Source organism: Stigmatopora argus, chromosome 8 (assembly GCF_051989625.1).
Source record: "Stigmatopora argus isolate UIUO_Sarg chromosome 8, RoL_Sarg_1.0, whole genome shotgun sequence".
NCBI lineage: Eukaryota > Metazoa > Chordata > Actinopteri > Syngnathiformes > Syngnathidae > Stigmatopora > Stigmatopora argus.
The window spans coordinates 5,030,920-5,055,487 of record NC_135394.1 but is presented as its reverse complement, the minus strand read 5'-3'; the positions used below and the strand labels follow the sequence as shown (position 1 = coordinate 5,055,487).

The following is a 24,568-nucleotide window of genomic DNA, read 5'->3' as shown; positions in this document are numbered from 1 at the left end:
CGTGTGTATATTTATACGATTTAGTTACGTCAGTGTGATAACTTTTAGTAAAATGAGGTAGTCACATTTTATAACAATGAACATACTGTTAAATTCATACTAACACAGTTTCAAAAAAACTAAAATAAACGTAAAATCAATAAAAATAGTTATGTTTTGAAGCTGTACATAATGTTGGGTACATGTAGCTCTTAACAAGATAAATAATGATGTGTTGTTTTTTTGCCATTTCATCTGTATTGCAGTAATAATACTGCTTCACATTGTGAATTACATTTGAGCTGTCTTGCCTTAACGTCTCCTTTAAAACCCCTCCAAACATTATCCCCCACCTCTTCCCATTTTCTTTAACCATGCTTCAGATTGTTGGAGCAATTGTATGAACTGCAAGCTGCAGTGGATGAATGCAGGGTTGTTTCTATTGATGAGAACTCTTGAGCCTGGCAGACCTGGGCCTCCCTCCACGCCTCTTTTGGTTCGATAAACTGGTTTGCCTTTGGATTTGACTACTGTCCTTAAACATCAAATCTATTGATTTCTTTCTAGAAGGATGTTTTTGCCTCCATAACTATTGAATTCACTTTAAACAAGGATGTTCCTATTTATGCCCCAGAGTAAATGTGGTTTTTGTTGCAAAAGAAACAACATTAAAAATAGGCCCCGGCTTTTGTTTTCCTTTTGTGTGCAAGGGCATTACAACATTAACATTGGAATTGCCAAGGGAGTCAATTTATTCTAAGTTTTGTAATTGCTAAATTAAGCATAATTGGGTTGCCCACATAAGAAACTCAGATAAAAGCTCTAATGATTTATTTGACTTTAGGCAAACCCCCTTTACACACAAACAATAGATCAACTGCAGATCCCTTGGTTGTTGATTATGCGATCTTTTCTAGGCTTAATTTTTTTTCTCTCACTGGTTTTCAAGCTATTTCCATTTTTTTTCAATACTAGTGTTAAATCCAGTCCTAGACTTTGTGCTCATCTTAGACTGCTTTTAATGTTGACATCTGAACTGATTTCACATATGTTGGGAATTGGAGGATTAGTTAAATATTATGAATTGCATTGCAGAGTAACCTGCCTCGAGACAGATGGTTTCAACAAGTCGTATCTCTTTCCCAAGGTTCAATATACTGGGCAAGACAAGAGGGTGGGGGTGTTGATTCTCCTGAAGAAATCTATTCAATGAAGGACATTCTGTATTGCTTGCAATATATAGTACGTCGTTTTTCTGTGTCCCAGAGGTGTGATGCATATGCATAAGGTAAATGAAATGAAGCTGGTAAGATGTGCATTTTTAATGGTGTAGTTGCTCTTCATGTGAGTAGTGAGGTTGAGTAACCTTCCACTACTGCACCCTTATTCCGATGTGATTTTGATCGTCGTTCCACAGTTTGACAGACGCATCCGTCTGTAAGCGTGAGCCTAGTAGTGTTGGTGGAGTAGTGTGGTTTTGCAGCGGATTGAGAGACGAATGAGAAGCACCTTTGGGCTAAATCCTGGCATTTTGGCTGCCTGGTTGGTGTACTGACTGAGGATGAATATTGCATGGTGCCCTGCTCAAGGGGGCGAGTGATAGGCAAGAGTGGGTGTGAGACCTTCTGCCTGCCAGTCACTGTCTCTTCCTGTATTCCTCACTGTCTCTTTGGAGTCTGCATGCATGTTAATCTATATTTAAACCGACAGCATTTTAAGATGTGTATGTTTTAGTGTGTCAAATGGTAAAAAGAATAAAGGTTGTAATTGTACTTAGCATGTTTTACGAAACTTGAATTGGATCATACTTTTGGGCAAACGGAAACTGAATGCAATGTATTTGTAAATGTTTATGTGAATGTATCATTCTGTTCAAGAGTCTCAGCTTTCCTAAGAGGAAGCAATAAACAAGCAAAAATGTATAGATGGATGCCAGTATAAGGTAACTCGGGATCACCAGGAGTGGCGTGTCTAGGTACAAGTGAAATCCAAATGTGACGAGTATTTCGAGGGGCGCGACGAAGCTCCTGCTGACTGGATTGAACTTTCTTGTAATGAAGAGACAGTACTGGCGTCAATCTACTATTTTGATAACTATAACTATGGAGTCGGTAATTAAAAACAAATGTATATTAATTTATACATTTATACATGAACATATATTTTCCACAACCAGATTTTTTTTTTTTAAAGTGTGCAAATGTGTTCACGATAACCCCAAAACTTCAAATTTTAGTTTTGTTTTTTTTTACAACTCACTTGGGCAGTGGGCCAGTGCACTTTCAAAATTAGCCAGGATGGGGCCGATGTACTTGAAGTGTCAATTTCCGCCGGTCTTTCCTCTGTGCTGCTGTTGGCCTTTCTGTGGCAGCCGTTGGCACTGCCTAGCTGTCACATCAAACCCTCTCCCCCTCTGCTGCTTGTCTCCCTTTGCTACCTCCCCCATCAACCCTCCATGTGTCTTGTCAGCTGTGTTTGGAAATGGCGTCATCATTGGTCAGCCAGTATCACACTTCGTCTGACGAATTCTCTCTCTCTCTCGCTCTCTCTTTTCTTTCTCTCCCACTGAGATACTCATAGCAGTTGTTGTCACCTTTATACCCAAGACATACTGTCCCTCACAAATATTATCCACTTTGTCTTGCCAAGTTGCCACTTAATATCCTGACCTTAAACCTTGTCGCCATCACCAATCAGAATATCACCAGTACAGATAAGCAGAGCTGGGACAACTCTAACTTATATATTTTTTTGTGTCACTATGTTGCTTCCATTACAAAAAATCTAAACCTTCACATCATTGACTTTTGCATTTGGCCATTTGTATTCGTTTAAAAAAAAAAAAAAAATACTATTTTATGAACACAAAAGAATGCGAATGTGTCTTTATCATTAGCAGTTCCGATACCCTTATTGGTGGGCATTCATTTAAAAAAAATACAAGAAATTCAAGGGACGTTTTCAGTTTTTTTAAAGCCCAAATGTTACTGGTCTGTATGTATAGAAGGGTGTCAGACCAAATCCACAAAAAGGCCTCAGAGTCCTGGTTTTCGTTCCAACCAGTCCACCCCGGACAGTTTAATCAATGACTTTTTTTGCTGGAAAAAAGCAGCACCGAAATTCAATCAACTGATTACACTTGCAGGAGATCAGATTGGTGAAAATGTTTCCTTTGGTTGGAAGGAAAAATTCCACCAACTTGGGCCTTTTTGGAATTGGTTTGACACCTGTGATATAAACATAACTATCGATCATGACTAGTTTCTTTGTGGTTGCTTACAGATTTGATGTACAACTGAATTACTAATTCATAAATGGAATTTATATTTACAATGTTTAACGTACGGTCTGATCCCACCCCTCCATGTTCTCTTTAGTCACCCCAGCATCATTCAGGGTCATTCCTGTCTGACATCTCCTTATGTATGAGTGTGTTTCTATCTGGCCCTTGTTTAATCTGGAAGCCACTGATTGTGTGACACCCATGTGCGGCAGATGAGACGGACTGTCAGTCAGCTGTGGCCTGGCTGGCCTTTGAAGGCCAGGCCAGGGGGCGAAGAGGTGCCGCAAATGGCCTGTGAAGTTTACATTCACTGCCCACTGCTAAACAGATTAGCTCTAATGAAGTGTCTAATGCCGGGGCCGCTGGTTGACATAATCCTGCCTGGCAGCCTGGCCCCTCGGCTGCCAAAAAAGGCGCCCTCCCTCCAGCCCTCTCTTCCGCCCTCGCACGGCCTCTGCTGCCACCCAAGGCGACTCCACACGGGGAGGTGCCCACTGTTAATCATGCCGGACAGTGTGCGATCTGACATGCAAATGTAGGTCATTGCATATGTAAATGTGTGATTACGGGGCTGACATGCCAGGACACATTAGCAAGACTGTGCTCTCAGCAGGCGGTTGTCACAGCGCTTTAGAGGCTCATGCTAACATTTGTCAAGCTACCACGCAGCGAATGAAAGCAATGCCCTCTTGTCCTCTTCTCTCCCTCTTTCCCTCTCTCTGTCAGTTCCTCTGTCCCCATCAGTGTATGCTGTCCAAACGGGAGTGTATGATGTACATATTTTTCACACCTCCCTACAAATATCACATTTATCAATCAAAATGGAATGTTTAGGCGACCCTGGCCATGTTTATTATTGGATTGGATAACTTTATTCATCCCGTATTCGGGAAATTTCATTGGGACAGTAGCAAGAGGGTGAGAATGCAGATACAGGAAAAGCATAGTTACACATAGTTACAAGTTAGACAATACAGTCGCAAAGGCCGCAGAACAACAAAGCAAAAGCACAAAGTACAAAGCAAATCAAAGTAAATGGGATCATTAAGAATCACCAAATCAAATCATTAAGACAGAAAAGCAGCAAAAACACAAAACGAGTAACAGCGGACGGAGCTACCGCCACCGGCTGCCACTTGAGCGGCGCCATCTTGGTTGCGGTACCAAAAACGGATACAGACTCGAGAAAAAGACGTAGAGTTGGATAAAACTGGAACCACACACAGGAAGTCTTCCACAAGATGGGGAACTTCTGCAGACTGTGACCGAGGTGGAGAATATGCAGAGTCACTCTTCCAAGCTTAGCTGCACAGTTCCTCAGTAGTCTGGAGCTGAAGACAACAGTATCCGAGTAGAACCCCTCGACTCCGTTTCCGGCTTGGTAACCGCCGACAGCTCTTCCATCTTATCCCATGATGGAATGGTTGGTCTGAAGTGTCGCTTCTTCTCCCAGCACTTTTGTCCAGCTCCGAATTTCCAGCGGCATTGAGGTGTTGCTCCTTCTGCTGCGTATTGTAACAGCTAGTCCCATGTGTATGACAGTGTAGGCATGGCTGAATGGTTCCAAAAAAGAAGTAGCAGAAAGAAGCCAGGCTAACAGAACAAAGAAAGTTGTAAACACATTAAAGTAAAAAGTATAAAGTACAAAGTAAAGTAAAAAAAAAATGTATTAAGAAATATTAAAATGTAATTAAAAAAAAGATAGAAAGGCTGTAAAACACGAAAAACAAATAAGAGTGGACAGAGCTACTGCCACTGGCTGCCGCGTAATGGCGCCATCTTGGAAGAAAAAAAAGTGAGGCACAGTGTTTTACCGACTATAGTGATTCATCCATATTGGGGATCTGTGTTATGGTAGCTGTCAGAGTGACCCATAACTGGCAGAGGTCGCCAACCCAAAATGTTGAAAGAGCCATATTGGACAAAAAACCCAACAAATATGTCTGAAGCCGAAAGAAAATTAAAAGCCTTATAATGAAGGCAACACATGCTGTATGTATTTATATTAGCCCACTACCAAAAAGACAAAGTTGCCTACAAATCCATCATGACCATTCATGATTAAATGGCAATACAGTAATACCTTGACATATGACTGCCCCGACATACGAGGAATTTGAGATACGAGTAAAAGTCAGAGTAAATTTACCTTAAGATACCAGCATACGAGACAGCCAGGTGGCCAGGCCGCGAGAGGCTGCTTATGATTTCAGCGCATTGTCTTTCTCGCTGCATCTCCCTCGTACAAAGATCCCTACGAGCCATGGGTAGAGCGTTTTTTTTTTTGCATTAGTCAGTCCAGAATTAAGGGAAACACAATGGGTCCAAAGCAAGCCAGTGCAATGTAGGGTAGTGCGAAGAAAAAGCGTATGATGATAATCGATATTAAGCACGAAGTAATCGAAAAACATGAGTAGCGTACGCGTGACTGAGCTGGCTCGCCAAAACGTATGGAGAAGCAGGACGTTCACCTCGAAAGCCGTGGTGGAATACATTAACCTCTTTGACTTGGTTATTAAATTTAGTGTAACGTAAGATTAAAACTTTTTCAGTGTATATCTAAGCTCATTTAAGTTAAATTTAAAGTTTACATTACGAGGTCATCCGTCAAGTCTCTCTCTCTGCAAAAAAAATTGTATTTAGTTCATTTCTATGGGAAACGTTGATTTGAGATACGAGTAAATTGACATACAAGCTCAGTCCCGGAATACATTAAGTTCGTATCTCAAGGTATGACTGTATTCTCTGCAGTGCATTCTGTAGAGAATGACGCATCACATGACTGCTCTGTTGTACGATAATGAACTAACCAGTGCCTCAGTTACACCTCTGACCTCATCTAAAAAGTGTCTGTCATATATTTGTTTTGTTGTCCAGAAACCTCTACAACCTGACATGGGCCATAATTCACTTGCTAACTTCCAAATTGAGAAGAAAATAGGCCGGGGACAATTCAGTGAGGTGTACCGGGCTAGATATCTATTAGACAACACATCTGTTGCCCTGAAGAAAGTCCAGGTAAGACATAATTTGTTATTCACTTTCATAACATGTAACAGACGCAAACATTTTTTTCTTCCAAATGTTGCAAGAATATATAGGTTTTAAAAAAATGGTAGAAGTTGAAGTGTTTGACTAAATCACGGCTGTCCAAACTGGTCCTCAAGGAGCGCAGTGGGTGCAGGTTTTCATTCCAACTAATGAAGAGGATACATTTTAACCAATCTGGTGTCTTAAAACTGTAATCAGTTGATTGCATTGAGGTGGTGCTTGTTTCAGAAATGTCATTGGTTAAATGGTCCATGCTGGATCTGTTGAAACAAAAACTTACACTCACTGCGACCCTTGTGGAATAGTTTGGAAACCCCAGGGCTAGAGGCTATGTTGTCATGGTTCAATTTTTACACACTTAGTCAAACTTTGTACATGGATGTACAATTATAGAGCACAGTCTGACAGGTGTGAAACATTGCAGTCAATGAAATGCCACCTGTCATAAAACAGCAACCATATTTCCTCTATTCTTTGTTTGCCATTTGCTCTGGAACTCACCACAATAGATTTGTTCTAACAGTTTAATACTCCGTCTCTCATTCTCAGTTTCTCTGTCTCTCCCCAACCCCCTTTTGATCACCTTATAGATATTTGACTTGATGGATGCCAAAGCTCGGCAGGATTGCATCAAAGAGATTGATCTCCTTAAGGTAAGCAACTGTAGAAGAGGGAAATTTGTGTGTTTTGCGTACTCGTATTCTTTCTTTTTGGTGCCACGGTGGAGTCATTGCACCACAAGAATTTTGTGAATGTGTGGCATTTGAGGGTACTGTTTGTGTTTTGTTTCTTAGAATATTTGTACACGGAATAGCATATTCAAAGGAAAGGTGAATTTTTTTTAGTTCTGAAAAGAACATGTAATCTTGCCTTCAGTTTTTGAGTAAACATGTCTTACTTCTGTAACTCGAGAGGCTTGTAGACTGAAAATTCATTCATTTATTCATCATCCGTACCACTAATCCTCACAAAGGTTGCGGGGGGTGCTGGAGGGATCCTACAAAAGCCAACTTTGGCACCAGGGGTAGGACACCCTGAATTGGTAGCCAGCCAATCGCAGGGCATAAGGCTTTGGATCAACCTATCCTGGTGTCCATGTTGAAGTACCCTTGAACAATTATAATGAAACCCATGTTTCCTGATGCTATGTTATCAGTAGTTGAATGACTTGACGGCGTCAAAGCGTTTTGAGTGCCTTGCTGGTGGAAAAGTGCTATACGAGTGACAGCCCATTGAACCGTTTATTTATACAGAGACAAGACCACAAGACTATTAAAACACTTAATAATAATTTTGAAATGCTTGTAAAAATATTGGGGGGCATTCTTCATCTCTTTCCTTCCTGTGTGCATCCAGATCATGTTTTGCCTTCACATATACATACTTGTCTTCGTGTATACTCGTATAATCACTGCAGGCGATTTGTACTTGTAGGCGTTCTCACATATACAGTAAAGAAAAAAAAAGAAACTAATTCGATTAGTTTGTGCCACTCTAAACACTCCATTGTAGCTCCAGGGGCTGATCTAAGACAAGGAAACTGATGCAGACGCCGCTTTCCAGAGAGATACAGTATATAAGTGAGCGGCTGATGTTTGACATAATGACACAAGACATCAGGGATAACCTCGCTTTGTATCTGTAACATTCTACAAGTGGTCACGGCCGGGTGCACAGTCACACTTAGATGGGTGACTAGTACTATGCCCCCTATTTATTTCCTGTTACGATTTTTCTTCTATCTCTTCTCTGCTTACTGTTACATTCATCAATCTTTTCCCATTTTCATGTCTCCCCAATCCATAGGTCTCAACCCCCCTTCTCAGTTTCACCACTTCATTTACCTTTCGCCTTGAGCTTTTTGTTTTTCCTTCTCTCTAAGCTCAGTCAAGTGAACACAGAAGTTCTGCCTGGCCTTTCGCTACACGCCTTATAATAAAAGGCTGAGTATGAGAGAGACAGCCATTTTGCCGTATGCCCCCCTCTAGACAGGGAGCCAAATCAAAATAATGAGAGGCACACTGGCATGGACCGACTGGAATGACACACATTCTTGTGCATGTTTCCATGCACCCATGCATGGAGACACACAGAAGCGCACACTCTACTCTTAGTCACTGCCTTTCATTGGTCTGCCTATTTGTTTGTTTGTCTGTCTGTATTTGTGCCTGCTTCTTCATCCGTATAGGCCTGTTCTGACATACCACTTTCAACTTGAAGATCCTACTTCTTATTCACAGTCCTTTTGTCCCCAATAAGTATCAATCTCTCTCAAAGTGCATGCAATCCCATCTGTGTGCTCCTTTTTTATATATTTCGATGAAATATAAATGATTAGATGAAAAATAAAATATGGAGTGTAAAAGAGAAATACCCATAAAGTAACACATTTTTATGAAAATTCACATTTACCTTGCAGACAAAATGAACCTTCTCCGCATAATGGGATGGCGTAAACTTACAGAATATTTTGGATCATGTAGTCCTCAATATTAACATTTGGTGTACAAGTCTGGATGACCACAAATGTTATTTTTATGAATTACAGATGAATGCTTCAGAGCATAAGCCACACCTACTTTTTTATTTATTTATATCAACAAGAAATTGATATTGGTTCATAAGCAAGGCACTCGGGAACAATCCACAGGCATCCATATTATATGATACGATAATATAAAAGTCATGCAGCTCATGAACCTGTAACAATTCATTAAGTACTGCGCTGGACTATAAAAATAAAGGTTCAAATGTGTGTGTTTTGGGAGTGGACCGAATAGTCAGAAAATTATGGTAATAAAATAAAAGTAGAAATACACTGGCTTTGATCCACAAATCACTCGTTTATTGACTTGATTAAAATCAATAATAACAGTAGTATCTAACTGTTTGGCTGCCTTTGACTCCCAGTTTGTTAAAACTGGGAAGACTGTCAAGGAAATGACTCCCAGTGAGGTAGGCCTTTTTCAGAAAATCCATTCTATATTTTGCAGCATTTTAGAGTCATGTCAACATATAACATATGGTGCAGATATAGGTCATGGATTGTAAGTTTTCACAGGTTGGATTGGAAATTTCAGAACCGTAATTTAGGTTTGTATCGAAACCCCATACCAATACCAATAGTCAGTTCGGGCCCATCTCTGTCAACCATCACACTGTTTATAGCAAACTTACAAATTCATTACAGTATATATTTTTAAAAGAGCTCTGTTCAACCGCCTTTTAAGATAACTGCAAAAAACCTTAAATAGCCTTTTTGAGAATGTGCAGCATTAGAAAGTCCTGGGTAATCAAATCCAAAGTTATTACATGCATTAAATTTGTGCCCTCTACAGGTTTATTTAATCATCTAAATTATCTAAAATTGCAAATTTATTATTATTGTTTTTTATGTTCTTTAAGCCAAATCATCTGCATATTTAATGCTAATATATTATCAAATTGTAGTTCATGTTATATTGTCAGAGAGCATTCCTAGGTATCATTTTCTGCCTTTCAGAGGAATCATTGCCTAAAAGAACATACAGTTAATTATCATCATTAACTCCACACACTGGTGGATCGCTGGCTGCGTGCGTAATTACATAATCAGTCAAAGCTCTAGCTGATATTTCCTAATAAATGATTGTTGTTTTGCACCAGACTTCCATCCGCCATTAACATCACCATCTGCGTGAGACTATTGCTCAACACTTTTCTGTATCTTTTGCCTGAGGTTAATGTTATTATGGCAGAGGAATGGATTGGGTGGGCTTGTCATCGTTCTCTCGCTGTGCTACCCTGTGAAGACTTGTAGAACTGACGTGCTGAGCCAAATATACATCTGGCAAGGGAGTGGACAAGGCGGGGAGAGAGGGGGTGACAAGGGAGAGGACAAGGCAGTGGGGGTGGGGGCGAGGGTTAAATTGGAGACATGGGGAAGGTAAAAGGGAGGACGACTGAGTAGAATGATGCAGGGATGCAGAGATGGACAGAGCGTGCAGTGTACTGTGTGGAACCCTCCTTTCCCTTTTTCTATGCATCATTCAGAGCATGAACATTTCTTTAATCACAATGCAGAAAGAGAAACCACGTGGAGGATGTGTGTCACACTGCTCTGTCTAGTCACATCACAACCCCCTACACCCCAAGCCACATGGATACTAGTCTCCAGCATCGATATGTATCGTTCCCTATAATATCGGTTTGAACTGCATTTAAATTGCCCTTCTCTGCTGTCTCCACTTAGTTATTTTTCCATTCCCTCCCACATCCGCACTTTAAACTCGTCATATCCTTCATGTTCCTCGTGGTACCTTCCCTCATTTTGCTCTAGATACATAGAACTTTGTTTACAACCGCAATGTTGTACTTGCCTTATTGACCAACCAACAGTAAAGAATCCCAGCCTGAGCTAAGCCTGGCTTGTTTTTCTGACTGCCAGCCATGTCAGCCTGTCAGCCGTGTAAGGTTGTGTGTGTGTGTGTGTGTGTGTGTGTGTGTGTGTGTGTGTGTGTGTTTGTGTGTTTGTGTGTGCGCGTGCGTGTGGAATCGCACGAGTTGCTGTCATCACAGTTGTTGTGAGATGTCACCCAGCTTTGTCACACTTGAGGACATAACCGTTTCATTGGTCCATGTGTATAAAATATGGATTGCAAATACTACATGTATGCAACTGTTTTATTTCTAATTGGATGTCCACTGTGCAACCCCAGACTTTTATCAAATGACAGCAGTCTTTTATAACACTTAATATTCAATCAAGGTTTTCTTCAATACACTCCGTTCCAAATGATTGTGCAGATGAGTTTTTTTCACTCAGATTTTCCTAAAAAGCATTTGCAAATTATACCGAGCCTAATATTCCAGTTATCAATTGAGCATTCACAGCTCCATCTTTATTCCATCCATTTCTCATCTCGATACTTGAATCAGTACATATTTTGATACCAATACTATTTTGATACCAAAGTTCTCTTTCCATAGTCAAAAAAGGTAGTCAGAAAAACAGCAAATCTAGTTTACAAAAAAAATCTCATCATCTGGCTTCAAATGGAAACCTTTTTCCAAACAGCCCAGATAGGGCACTTTTCAGAAAATCCATTCCATATTTTGCAGACAGGAACCGGACCAGCCAGCAGGGAATCACTTGTGGAGTCATTTCAACATATAACATATGCTGCAGATATGGGTCATGTATGGAAAAGTTTTCACAGCTTCGATTGAAAATGTCACATCCGTTAATTAAATTCGTATTGGAACGCAATACCCATCCCTATCAACCATCACACTGTTTTTAGCAAACCTTTAAATGATTACAGTATATTTTTGAAGAGCACTCTTCAAAATTCTAACACTCAACCATGTTTTAAGATATCTGTAAAGAGCTTTAAGTGCCCATTTTGTGAATGTGCAGCATGAGAAGCCCATTGAGTATGCAAATCTAAAGTTATTGCATGCAAATTTATTATTTTTTTCCACATGTTTGAAGTTTAAAAGATTGGACCACTATTGTTGGCAATGGCAGGGAGCAGGTGAATGGGGCTTGGGTTTCCAGTCTTACCCTGTTATTTATTGGTTAAATTGCATGTTCCATGGGCACACACACTAAAGATTCCGTCTTGTCAGTTGTGATTTACATTGTCAATTTCATGTTACACAAGAGAATAAGGCCAATAACAGCAATTTCAACAAAAAATAGGTGGTTAAACTAAACACACTCCATCTCTGAGGTGGAGCACCAAGACAACAAATGGTGCAGAATCCTCTAAGCAAGTCGTATCAGACAGACAATAATCTCTGCAGACCTCTGTGGGAGGGTTTTGAGCTGTATGGGGGACGGAACAAAACATGTTGCAGCCAAAACACAACACCGCTGCCACCCTTGGGATATAATTTCAAAAATGCAGCACTTTCTCGCTCATGATTTTCTTAAGCAAAATGAGAAGAGTGAGAGGGAGACTGATGGAAAGGGAAAGCTTATGAGAGGTTCCATATGAGATGTCAGTTGATTTTGAGACTGGGGATGACTATTTCACTGAAGAAAACTTGATTCAAGAAAATGAAAAATGTTGCTAATGAATATAAAATAGTTTTATATTGATATCAAAAATCGCATGGACTGTGCCAACAGAAACAGTTTGATCTAATGGGCATATTATAGTAGAGATGATTTTCACCACAATCATGTAAATTTGAATAAAAGACAACATTTAATATTCTTACTTTTATTTGATTTTCTTGTTGTATTTTTTCTTCCTCCCACAGCAACTGAATCATCCAAATGTGATAAAGTATCATGCGTCTTTTATTGAGGACAATGAGCTAAACATAGTATTGGAGCTAGCTGATGCCGGAGACCTCTCGCGTATGATCAAGGTACGTGACTTACCAAAGCTGCAGTACATGATGTAAAAAGAACATAAGAAAACAAACAATTTTTGAAAGTAGCATACAGTATACAGGGATACTGATGGAATCATTTACCAAATATTTTTTGATAGTTATTCATTGTAGCTTGAACCTCCTACTAGAACAGGACAATAATTTAATTTTTATTCTAGACAGTAAACATGAGTTAGAAAGACACAATAACATGTAATCTCCTATTTTTATGTATTTACATCAAACACACATGAGTGCAAAAAGTGAGAGTGCTCCTGCAAAAGCAATGCCTGTATACTTTTTAGATACATATACATTATCATAATATTGTTTGTCAGGCAGTTTTAAAAGATGATGTAAAATTGCATGTTTAATTAAATTAGATGTTTCTGGAAATGGAGCTTCATCTCACTGTACTGAATTTTGATGCATACATTTACAAGGCGGGGGAGGCGGAAAAGTGCGCTTTCATTCGGAAAATTTCTCGCTTAGTTTACAGCAGGGGTCTCCAACCGGTCCTCAAAGGGCTGCAGAAGGGTGCAGGTTTTCATTCCAACTCAACAAGAGGATACCTTTTGCAAGTGTAATCAGTTAATCAGTTGATTGCAGCCAGGTGCTACTTATTTTAGAAGACACCTAATTGGTTAAAATATCAGCACTGTATCGGTTGGAACAAAAACCAGGACCCACTGCGGCCCTCGGTGGAATCGGTTTGAGACACCTAGTTTACAGGGTCTGATTAGTCAATTGGAAGTGATCATGAGTTCAAGATCGACAAAGAAACGTATGTAAATGTATGTTCATGTCTACCTTAAACTTACAGTTTCCTACTTTGTTCAAGGAACTGATGGAATGGATGGAGCATTTTTTTTTTACTTTCTTGTCTTGTTTTGATACATGCTCCCCACAGAATAATAAGGAAACACGTTTCTCCCTCTCCCTTCAGTGTGCCCCATTAGCGCTCTTTGCTGCACTCAGTCTTCCGTCTCATGGAGTGATGTCACGGACACTCAAATCGCATTTGAACTGTTCAGATTGAGAAGCGTCTTGTCCATATCAAATATGAAACCACCACCTGCATGTGGTTTGTTTCTGTCTCGCAGGAATCGGATTGTTGCGCACTGTGACTTTTCAGATTACAAAAGTGCCATCAACATTCAATATGGAAGGCCTAAAAACAGTCACTCCTGACATGATGTGCAAAGAGATGTTGAAAAGATGAATAATAATCACAATGAATTCATCTCATCTCATTTTTCTGAACTGTTTTATCCCCACTGTGGTCGCGGGGGGTGCTGGATCCTATCCCAGCCGACTAGGGGCCAGAGGTGGGGGACACCCTGAATTGGTGGCCAGACAATTACAGAGCACAAGGAGACAAACAACCATTCACAATCACGCTCATACCTTAGGGCAATTTAGGGTGTCCAATCAGCCTACTATGCATGTCTTTGGAATGAATGACTTATTTTATATCCTCACCCCACCGTGGCCCGATTTACACACGCGCACACACACAAAACCGAGATTTTGAATGACTTCAGTGTAAATTTTTACGTATACTTGTATTCATTGCAACAAATTGGACTGCATTGATGCATAGAATCTCAAAGGATAATGTCTGAAATTGAGTGCCAGCTCGACGCCATATCGCCTCCCTATTGAGATTAAAGGAATGTTGGCTTGGAAACAGCATCTCAGACATGTGGTCTTGTATAACTTAAAAAACAGACGCAGGAGGTCTGTGGTTGTGCAGGACTGGAAATTTGGCTACCTGGATGGTGAGTCAAACTGAATCATAATGTAACCAAAAACCAAATATTATCAGACTCTGCTCACTCAACATGAGGTTCATTCATTTTCCATACCACTAATTCTCACAAGGGCAGCGGGGGGTGCTGGAGCCTTTTTATACAATATATTGTCTAAGCCTGGAAAAAACCTTGGAACACATCAAAATGACTGTTACAACAGACCTGCATTGATTCTTAGAAGAATCCTTCCAATATAATGCATTAAGATGTGGCAAATTAGGGAAATCTGAATTTGATATGTATTGTTTGTGACCCTAGTACTGGAACTAGCTGTTTGTGTTTTATGCTTAGAGATAAATTTGACCAGAAAAAAGAATGTAATTATAAAGTAGTAGCGGTTGATCCTGTGGTTTTTGTTGTTTTTCATCTTAAAGTAAGACCAAACCCTAGGTTTTTATGGTTCCTGCTAGTATTGCAAATTTGTGTTGTGTGTGTGTATAAAGCCTGGTCTTCTCCCATGCATAAATGATGCTGCAGCATTGTATCAGCACAATTCGACAAGCTGTTTGCATTCATACTCAGCAGCTTCACTAATGTACAGTTTTAACAGAACAAATTAGGAGAAGTGAGGGTTAGCTTTACAAGAGAATAAACGTGGCTGGCAAAACGATCTTATACACACACATCCTACCATGCCAACAGATACTTTACCGACACAATCATGAGAATTTGATTTTCTCTAAAGCAAGAATTTTAACACACATGTTGGCCCCTGTTAGCAGTGAATGTTTTACGTACAGTAGCCACACTACGGCGCATTATCACATTGACAGGTTGGCCCTGATTAAGTGGGAAAATCAGCTGGCAGTATGTAGGCTTTTAAGAGAATTATTAAGTATTATTATATATTTTTTTATCCAATCGTGGTTATAGAAGTACTTAAGCCCTGTACTAGCAATGTAACAGAAATAAGTAAAACTGTAATATAATTACTTTTTAAATAAGAGTAAAACCTTTTAACACGTGTTTCACCCAAGACTGCGCAGAGAATATAGTTGGCTTTTTTGTACCATTGATCATCAACAAAATAAGTAATGTTTAGGTAAAAGTTGCATTGTTCTTCAGAATGCCACGTCACACATTAGTTATAAAATTTTTAGTCTTTACTTGGAGTCTGAAACAGAATAATTCTTTTTTAATCATTGATTTTTATTTCCATAACGTTCCTTTTACATTATCCAAAATCTAGTTATTCCAGAATTAAAATACAATGAAATGCCAAGACTTGTATGCACTTCCAAAATATGAATGTGCAGTGTTTGCAGTTAAAGATGTGATGGATAGGGTGGTGGTGGGCATCTATGTGCTCCCCCATTGACATCAAACAGTTCTCTGATATGGAAATGGGAGGGCAAGGGAAGAATGGCTCCTTAGTGAGGCTTTGTTGGGATATAGGCCAGGTTTATCCATCCTTCTTTCCATCAACCTCTGTTATCCCACATTTTTTTCTTTAATTGTACATTTGTGCCGTTCATTTTTATACTTCCCCAAAAGGTTTTTCTTTTATTTCTCTAGAGTGCTTCAGCTTGAACTAAAAATGCATATATTAATCAGATTTTTACAGTCTTAGTCTCAAAACATTTGTGTGGCGCAGGAACTAGTAATGCAACAAATGTACTGTATTAAACCGCAGCAAATAGATGTGTACATTTAAATTATGTATTGTTTTTGCTGTATATTTGATTTGGCCAGTTTAAACCAAAAAGTGTCATCAAGCCTTCCTGCCTGATCATCATGCTACTTTTAGGGGGCTTAGAGGAAGAACCATGGGTTCAAAACCCTCTGTTTGTGGAACAATTCAACTTGTAATTGGGAGGAAAAAAACTACACAGTTAACACAGGATCACACTACTTCTTTGCTCGTCAGTCCAAATAGCAATGAAGTTGGGCGATATATGGAAACAATGTTTTCTAGTCCTCTACTATGAGCACAAGATATGTGCTAACAATTGTTGCATTATTGCAAAAATCCTGTATATACATACACACTTGCTTATAATTATACTGTTAAAGAAACCCTAAATTCAACTGCATTCTTTGTATACTCACAGTCTTGGAGCAGAACTACAGTTGAGCCATGTTTTTACTTGAAGCATAGTGTCTGGTATTTCAAGCTTTTAATATGGGACCACATCCTTGATGATTCCGATCAACTCCGCCCTCCTAAATAAACCTTAAAAAAAAAACTTTTACAGTGTGCCACCTTAAGCAGTTACTAACAAAGGAATTGCGTGCCAGAAGGGGAGGGGGTGGTATGAAAGTACTTACATTTCCTCTCTTTGTTCCTGAGACTGCATGTGCTTTCTATTGAAGACGATAGTGAAAATGAGAAGAGGCTCAGTTATGAAAAGAACTGAATTAGGGAAATCTATCTGGGTCCCATTAAAATACAGAGCCCTAGAATGGGGGATTGAACATGGCACTGGATCTCCTCTCGACCAGTCCTTGTAACAGGACTGTATTGCACAACACCAACATATTTCTGATACTGTTCAAAATTTCTATTGCATCTAATGTAAAATATTTTTTGCTCTGTGTTTTTATGTTTGTTGCTCTTGCAGCACTTTAAGAAACAGAGGAGGCTTATCCCTGAAAGAACTGTGTGGAAGTACTTTGTTCAGCTTTGCAGCGCACTTGAGCATATGCACTCCCGGAGAGTCATGCACAGAGGTAGCCTTGATTCCACAATGTTACATATACTACATGTAACTATAGACCTTCATTTGGAAGTATTTGAGATTGAAACCAACAAACTGACGAGAATTTCTTTCAGAATCATTAGGGGAAACTATCTAACCTAATTCTTTCGCCGTCAGATATCAAGCCAGCAAATGTATTCATCACAGCTACAGGTGTAGTGAAGCTAGGAGATCTCGGACTGGGGCGATTCTTCAGCTCCAAAACCACGGCTGCACACTCTCTTGGTAATACAAAGCAGTCTCTCACTTCTTGTATTTGAAAGGTATACACATGTTTGTGCACCTAAATGGATACCGACACTATCACATTGCAGCCTCGTGTTATCACTTGGAATTGGATGTGTTTCATTAGCCATTGTGATAGCAGAGCCATGTGTCATTTGGCTATGCTGCCTACACAAACTTGTGCATACAATTTCATTGGCCACAATTTCATTAGTCACTTCCTGTTGCACTGCCCTTTAAACCTTGAACAAACGGATACAAAGTACAGCCGTTTGACACAAAGCCTAGATAGGGACTATGTGCCGTAAAACAGGCTGGCAAATTTAACAATCAAACTCACTGTTAGCGTTAAATAGAAGCCTGTTTGCCATAGGAAATAAAATCCGATAACGCTCTATTTTTCTTTGAAGATTTGAGAAGGTATTGTAATTAGGCTGTTGGCCTTCTTTAACATTGGACATAAAAGGGGGATAAACCGGGGACAAATTGACAGGATGGAACCACATGCTCAATTATATTCTTCTGTGATAAGTGGGATGTCGAATGACTGAGCCTTGTTCCGTGAATCTTTCGGAGTGTAGCCAATGTCCGATTGAGAAGATTGAATGATAATTAATTGCGAAAGCAATAGACCCAGAGATTTGTTTCACTTTCAAATAGACAAGGGATTTAACACAGAAAGACCCACATATGCCTCCTCCTCACTTCAAAGATATACAAGTGTTTGAAACAGTATTCTGCCACTTAACAATTTTAAACAGCTTTAGTGACTCCCATTTATCACAATTAATTGACTAGATTTCGAAGAAAAAAAAGATAAAGTACTATATGACCGATCTTGATGTATATTGATTGGATAAGCACAATGGAACTGAGACTGATCAAAACAAAAACCATCAATCCACATTGTCATCTTCTAGGTATGCTCTTTAGTTTATAAAGAATGGTTTTCTTACAAATGTCTGAATTGCTTCAATATCGTAACTGTTTTAATAGATTTATGTGAAATGCATTAATTTGTGTTAAATGTGTACATAATGTATCTATCGATCGAACGCATTTGATTCAACTCAAATTCAGGCTTACTTCTTGGCAATTATCATGCCGATGTCCATGGAATTGATATTATATTGTCCTGTAATATGCACCCTACCAACCGATATAATTTGAGATTATATACTACCTGCAACTGTTTTATATTATGCATGTAACTATTCAAAAAGCTACTCGAGTCATTTTTGACCCAAGTGTGACACATAAAATGACGACAAAATTATTTATGCCTAAATTGTTGTTGCTATAGGTCCACTTCTTTTCAAAGCAAATGGCTTTCTGCTCGCTGGTTCACGTTTCAACGCCGAAAAAAATCCAAATGCTCTGTTCCTTTCTCATTTCTCATGGAATCAGCAATAATTATTAAACTATTGTAAAATTAACTGGTCTCACAGGTGCTAGTGTATATAAAATTACTGGCATTAGCTCAAATTTTATATCATGCACTCGATGTATGTTAGAAAACTGTTCCAAAATAATTTAGTTATTGCTCTCACACGGTCTCCCAACTCACTCTCGCTCTCTCTTTCTTTCTCAAACTGCAAGCTGTTTTCTCCCAGCAAAAAATAAAAACACAAAAGCCGACGGATCATTGTGTCTCGGTGCGAATTACCAGCAAATATGAATATTTGGTTTTACTCAGCTTCAACCTCTCACACCACAAGACAATAACGTGACCCGAGTTTTACAATCTCGATTTCAGTACGCGTAATATTATGGTCTTATTGTCAAAGTTTCACCTTTCTTGATATGCAATCACACACGTGTTATTTTTAAACATTAATTTTGAGATTGTTTAATAGCATCAGTTAGATTTCATCAATTGAAAATCAGTATCACCAAATGTCGGCGAGAAATAGGAAAATTGTCTTGTGCTTGAGACTTGAAAAGAAAGTAGTAAAAGTTATCACACATTCAGATTAAGTTAAGGGAATGGACTTTAGGTATTTGAATTAATAAGAATTTATATAAATTGTTTAGATTCATTTGCTTATCTTGAAATATTTCAAAGCAGCATAGCCATTTTTTTAAAAAATTAGACGTTGCATAGGATTAGAGTTTGGTGTGCTGGTTACAATTTGGCCTGCAGAGATGTCCGTGGAGCTTTCCAACATCTTTCTTGCAGTCTCATTGCTGTTTCAATTAAGTAGATTGGAATATGTGAACATATTCGACTGTCATTCACACTCTCACTTTCCAATCTCAAACTGTTATTATGACACACAGCATGCTATTCCAGGCCCCTGTGCAACAGCAGCAGCAGCAAAAGCCCAGAGTCTGGAAAAAGTGTGATTCTCATGCTTGCTGTGAAAATGTCTACAATTGCTCATTAAATGTTAAGTCCAGAGCACCCTCTTTAGGCTGACCAAGGGACAGGCACTCCTATTCCCAGGGCTATCATCGTAATCCTAATCATTATTTAAATCATATATGATGAAAATGGTCAAATAAATTACATGCATTTTCAAATTATTTTTTTCATCCATGTCTTTGAATTAATCATCGACACATCCTAACATGTCTTAGAAGACATCCTTACCCACTATACTTGTAATGGCAGAAAGTAAAAAACTCATTAATAGTCTTTGTTTTACATCACAATAAGAGGCAGAAAACAACAGGAGGATCATTCTTTATTTCCTGTGATAACTGTGGACATTATTTTAAATTACAGACGTCTGTCTTGTAATTCTTTTGTTCTCTTTTTCCTATAACTATAACATACCGTAGAAAAAGACATGGGGTGCCTTGTTGGAATGCAGTAGAGTGAAAAAGTGATGCCAGGCCATCTTTTAAATGATAATACAGATGATTTGACGATTTCCACTGTTTAAATGCCTGCTCAGCGTTGAGGTTCCAGTCTTTTTGCTCTCGAATGAGCGCAAAGCGCCACATTGACTACATTCAGCGAAGCCAACGCAAGTTTCTTTAGCATATTCAACAATCAATTTGAAGCTTTTCTAAAATTCACATTTACCAATACCGGTGCGTGTTTAGTTTATCATGAATTTCTTGCGGCGTTCCCGTAACATGCACAGAGCATGCTATGGCTCTGCGGCTCCGCCTCCAATTGCAATGACATCACAGCGCCTTCTGTTTTATCCCGAATTCCAAATTATTTCTTTTATAACAAGTATTTCTTAGTTTAGTATCCACCCATCGTTTTAGTATACATTTTATAAACCTTTATTTATTTTAAAAAACGTCATCGAGAAAGGGTTTTTAGTATAGCATATTTTCACGACTATAAGGCGCACTGCATTATAAGGCGCACCCTGGATGAATGACCCATTGTAATTTTTTTCCATATATAAAGCACACTGGATTATAAGGCGACCTATTTATTTTGGAGAAAATTTAAGACTTAAGTCCGCCCTATAGTCGTGAAAATATGGTAATTTTTTACTTACTTTTTTTAAGAGTAAGTAACTTTCCAAGTCACCAAAATTGCTAATTTGTGTTGCTGTATGTATATTTTTGACCCAGCAGATTTGATCACTATTTCTGTCGGGCGAGAGAGACCGGCCCGACCCGAACGCGAAGTAATGATTGACATTTTAGGCCCAACCCGACCCAATTTTTTTGGGTTGTGTCTGGTTATGGGCTCAGGCAAAAGATCTCACCTCTATATAGGTGCATATAGCCAAGATACCATAAGAAAGAAGGGTACAATATGTCCAGTGTTGAAAGAATCAGGCTGTTTGACAGTGAAAGAGAGACGAAAGACCCAGAATGTACAAAAGAAAATGAGCACCCAAAAAGCTGATGTAGTCATTAACAGAACAAAACACTAGCCATTAATATGTAATATAATATACATGTAACACCTCTAATAAGGATGGTGTTAATGATGCAAACTGTGAAAAATGAGAAATTACATAGAAAGGATTACATAAATTGACACACTAGGTCGATATTGGGGATAATTCATTCAATTGTATATTTGTAAAAATGTAAGCTTATTCTTTTAAAATCTAGCCACAAGTTGTATTGATTGATAGTGCTGAAATCCAAATGAGGGCACAGTTAGACAGTCTGAAATTGTGATTTAAATTATTTTCGGTGGTTACGATTGCTCTCACATTCATATATTTAAGTTGGCGCACTGTTTTCTCATGAAAATTGGTTGCTTCTCTTAGAACATCTTGTCGAAGGCAATCTCTCCAGAATTTCCCGCCAAAAATCCTTTTAGAATGTATCTCGCAAAATCCTGTAGTCATGGTCCTGAAATTTGTAGCTCCGCATCGATACACAAAAATGCACTTAATAACATTTTCGAAGCTAAGTTAATATTTAAAAAAAAAAAAAAAGGAAAGCGCTAAAGCGCTTGGTATCAAGAGCAGTCAGAATCAAGTTTCCCAAATTTCTGGTGACATGTGATATAAATGAATGCAGCAGCTACCAGATTGGTGTATTTATGATACTTTTACAATCAAAGTATCCCATCCAGGTGCAACATTTCAGTATCCATACTTGGATACTTTTTCATACTTTTTACAATCATACCATCTTTTCAAACTTCAAATTGTATGACAATATTTCCATTGGGTTACATATTCTAAGCAGCAAATTTGACAATCCCTTAGTAAATGTATAAATATCTTTATATTGATAAATCTGTTAAGCTGTTAGAAATAAATATAATTCAATTCTTACCTTCTACACGTCTTTGATTGTTTAGCACAAAATAAAGTAAAGTCAAAGTCATCTGAAAATAAGAAATCAATCCCAACCAACATGACTTTCATTTTATTTCGATGAATAAGTAATGTACCCTAATTAAGCATGCTGAAAGAACCCCAACCTAGACCGGTTGCCTCTTTGTGCAACTATTAGCATAAGAGAAGCTGTTTCTTTTTAATCAGCTAATAATGAATGTTAGGGGAGCTTGTTCAGTCGCTACCATGAGACCACACACACATTGTGCACATGTTGGAAAACCAGTCTGATGACCAATTGCTAACACTGTTTATTCCTCTTCAAGTTGGCTTCCCCACTGCCTTGGAGAAGAATTTTTTTAATGACAGGTAGCATTTCATTGTTTATATAAAAGAAAAAGAAAAAACCTTTGTTTTCTCAGCCCAATTATACCGCACCAAACGGAAAGATTTTATTTCAACTCCCATTTCCTACTACTAATTGTGAATATTGTGATCATTATTTTATTTTACATATTAAATGCTGTCTTAGCTGAATTTATAGTAATTTGGTAATATACAGGCTATATTATGCATATCACACATCCAAGCTTTACATCAAAATACCATTTCTTTTGAACCTAGTTTGACATTTAAAAAACCTTATACTAAGTTATTTTTATTTGAGTGTTCAGACAATAAAGACGCCAAGGGATTGGTGTTCATTTTTAATTTTGCTTTAACTGCATTACGCAAATGCTAATAAAGCACATCCATTTTGGCTGTCATTGTGTACTTAATTTAAAGGAAGACCTTTTTCTCTCTGGTGTCATCTAAACACGGTCACCATTGTGCATGTTGCAGTCTTAACTGGAATTATCTATTCACCTGCAAATGAACAACCACTCTATTAATTGACATCTTTGTAACAACATAGACCTGAGAAAATTCTTTCAGCATTTAAGAAAATTAACATTCATTAAAAAAGTAATAGAAATATCTAAATTGTTCATCATGAGTACGTCATTCCACACAGTTTTTGAGACAGCTCTCAAAACAACTTTTATGTAAAAAGCGGTATACAGACGCTCCCCTACTTACGAACGAGTTAGGTTCCGAGTGATTGTTCATAAGTTGAATTTGTTTGTAAGTTGATTCAGTGCTATATTTTGTATTATAATTTATGTTTAAGCCCTATATAAGTATATTGAAGGTTTATATAAGTGCATTTGTATGTTTAAGGCTTGTATAAGTAACACGCATTGGTTTGTACTGAAAAAAACATTTAATAAAAAGGAGAGAATATGTACAGTACTGTATAGAGAGAGAGAGAGAGAGATTTATGTATTAGAAACTGGCCGAAAGAAGCGATCTAACGACCATTGCACAGTTTTCTTCTTTTTTTCATCATAAATGATGCGGTAGCACTGTATGGCATCATTCAATTGATTTGCAAACTTGTGATGTGCAACGTTCAATATTTGGGTCCTGCTGCTCGATCTTTCTGTTTATAAATGGTACTCACGGTCGAACGATTCAAGTTGTATATGTGCAACGCTCACCACTCTCACGCGCATCAAGCTTCGTTTTTTATTGCCACTCGTTCCAAATGAAATGGCTTGCCTCTTCCTTGCAACTCCCTCAATAGAAGCCTTTCGCTTCTTACCAACCATATTCAATAATGGATGCATGAGATATTTAATGATACAAATGAAAAAGATTCTTTGCACACTGGAGATACGTTCACGCACTTCCGCATTGCAACGAAGAAGGAGGTAGATGCTGGGTGAGCTGAGCCCTCACAGCGCCAGGCGTCGGTATTAGCGGCGGAAAGAAGCACTACTCGGAAAAAAATACAAAATTGAACTTACGAACATTTTTCGACATAAACGCAATTTGCAGACATGTTCGTATGTACCGTTGTTCGTAAGTAGGGGAGCGTCTGTATACAGTTTTTAATCAATAACTGGTTATATTTTGGACATGGGAGTGGTAAGTTATTACATGAATTTATGAAAATTAAAATATTTTAAATGGCTGCTGCTTTTGAAGGTTATAATGTGGATTATCTCAATTCCTTCCCATATAAATCTGTTGCCCCTGTTAGTAAAATGGCCAACCATATGTGATTACTGTAATTTAAAACTGCTGCTGGATTTGCTTGGTAGACTTTAACATGGGAAATCCCAACAAAACAGAAAGCAAATGAAAAAGCAGCCATTTAAACGCCGTTAAAAATGCAGCAAATCTATAAAGCAACCTGCAGTGTCTTACAGTCATGATGTAAAGCTGTGGTTCCTGTTGGGTGAAGGTCTGATTCTCTGGCAAGCTGCCAGTCGCTATGGTAGTTTGGGATTCTTGAGTTTCAAAAACAGACCCAGAAATGGGCCTGCTTTTAAGACTCTGTCAATGCTCCTGGGGCGTCTTCAATAGCTGCTGTTTCAGATCATTACCGAGGCC

At 38.5% G+C, this 24,568-nt stretch overlaps 1 protein-coding gene across 4 annotated transcripts in view; it reads left to right on the top strand.

Moving 5' to 3' along the window:
• Positions 1-24,568, top strand: part of nek7 (NIMA-related kinase 7) — a 75,279-nt gene that overhangs the window by 18,007 nt on the left and 32,704 nt on the right. For all 4 annotated transcript variants that reach the window (XR_013301247.1, XR_013301245.1, XR_013301246.1 and 1 more), the window contains exons 3-7: positions 6,140-6,280; positions 6,904-6,966; positions 12,563-12,673; positions 17,055-17,163; positions 17,310-17,417. Coding sequence is in view for 1 of the 4 variants with exons in the window: in XM_077606718.1 (XP_077462844.1) it covers positions 6,140-6,280; positions 6,904-6,966; positions 12,563-12,673; positions 17,055-17,163; positions 17,310-17,417 (532 nt within the window). In the remaining 3 variants the exon portion in view is untranslated. The remainder of the gene's footprint in view (positions 1-6,139; positions 6,281-6,903; positions 6,967-12,562; positions 12,674-17,054; positions 17,164-17,309; positions 17,418-24,568) is intronic.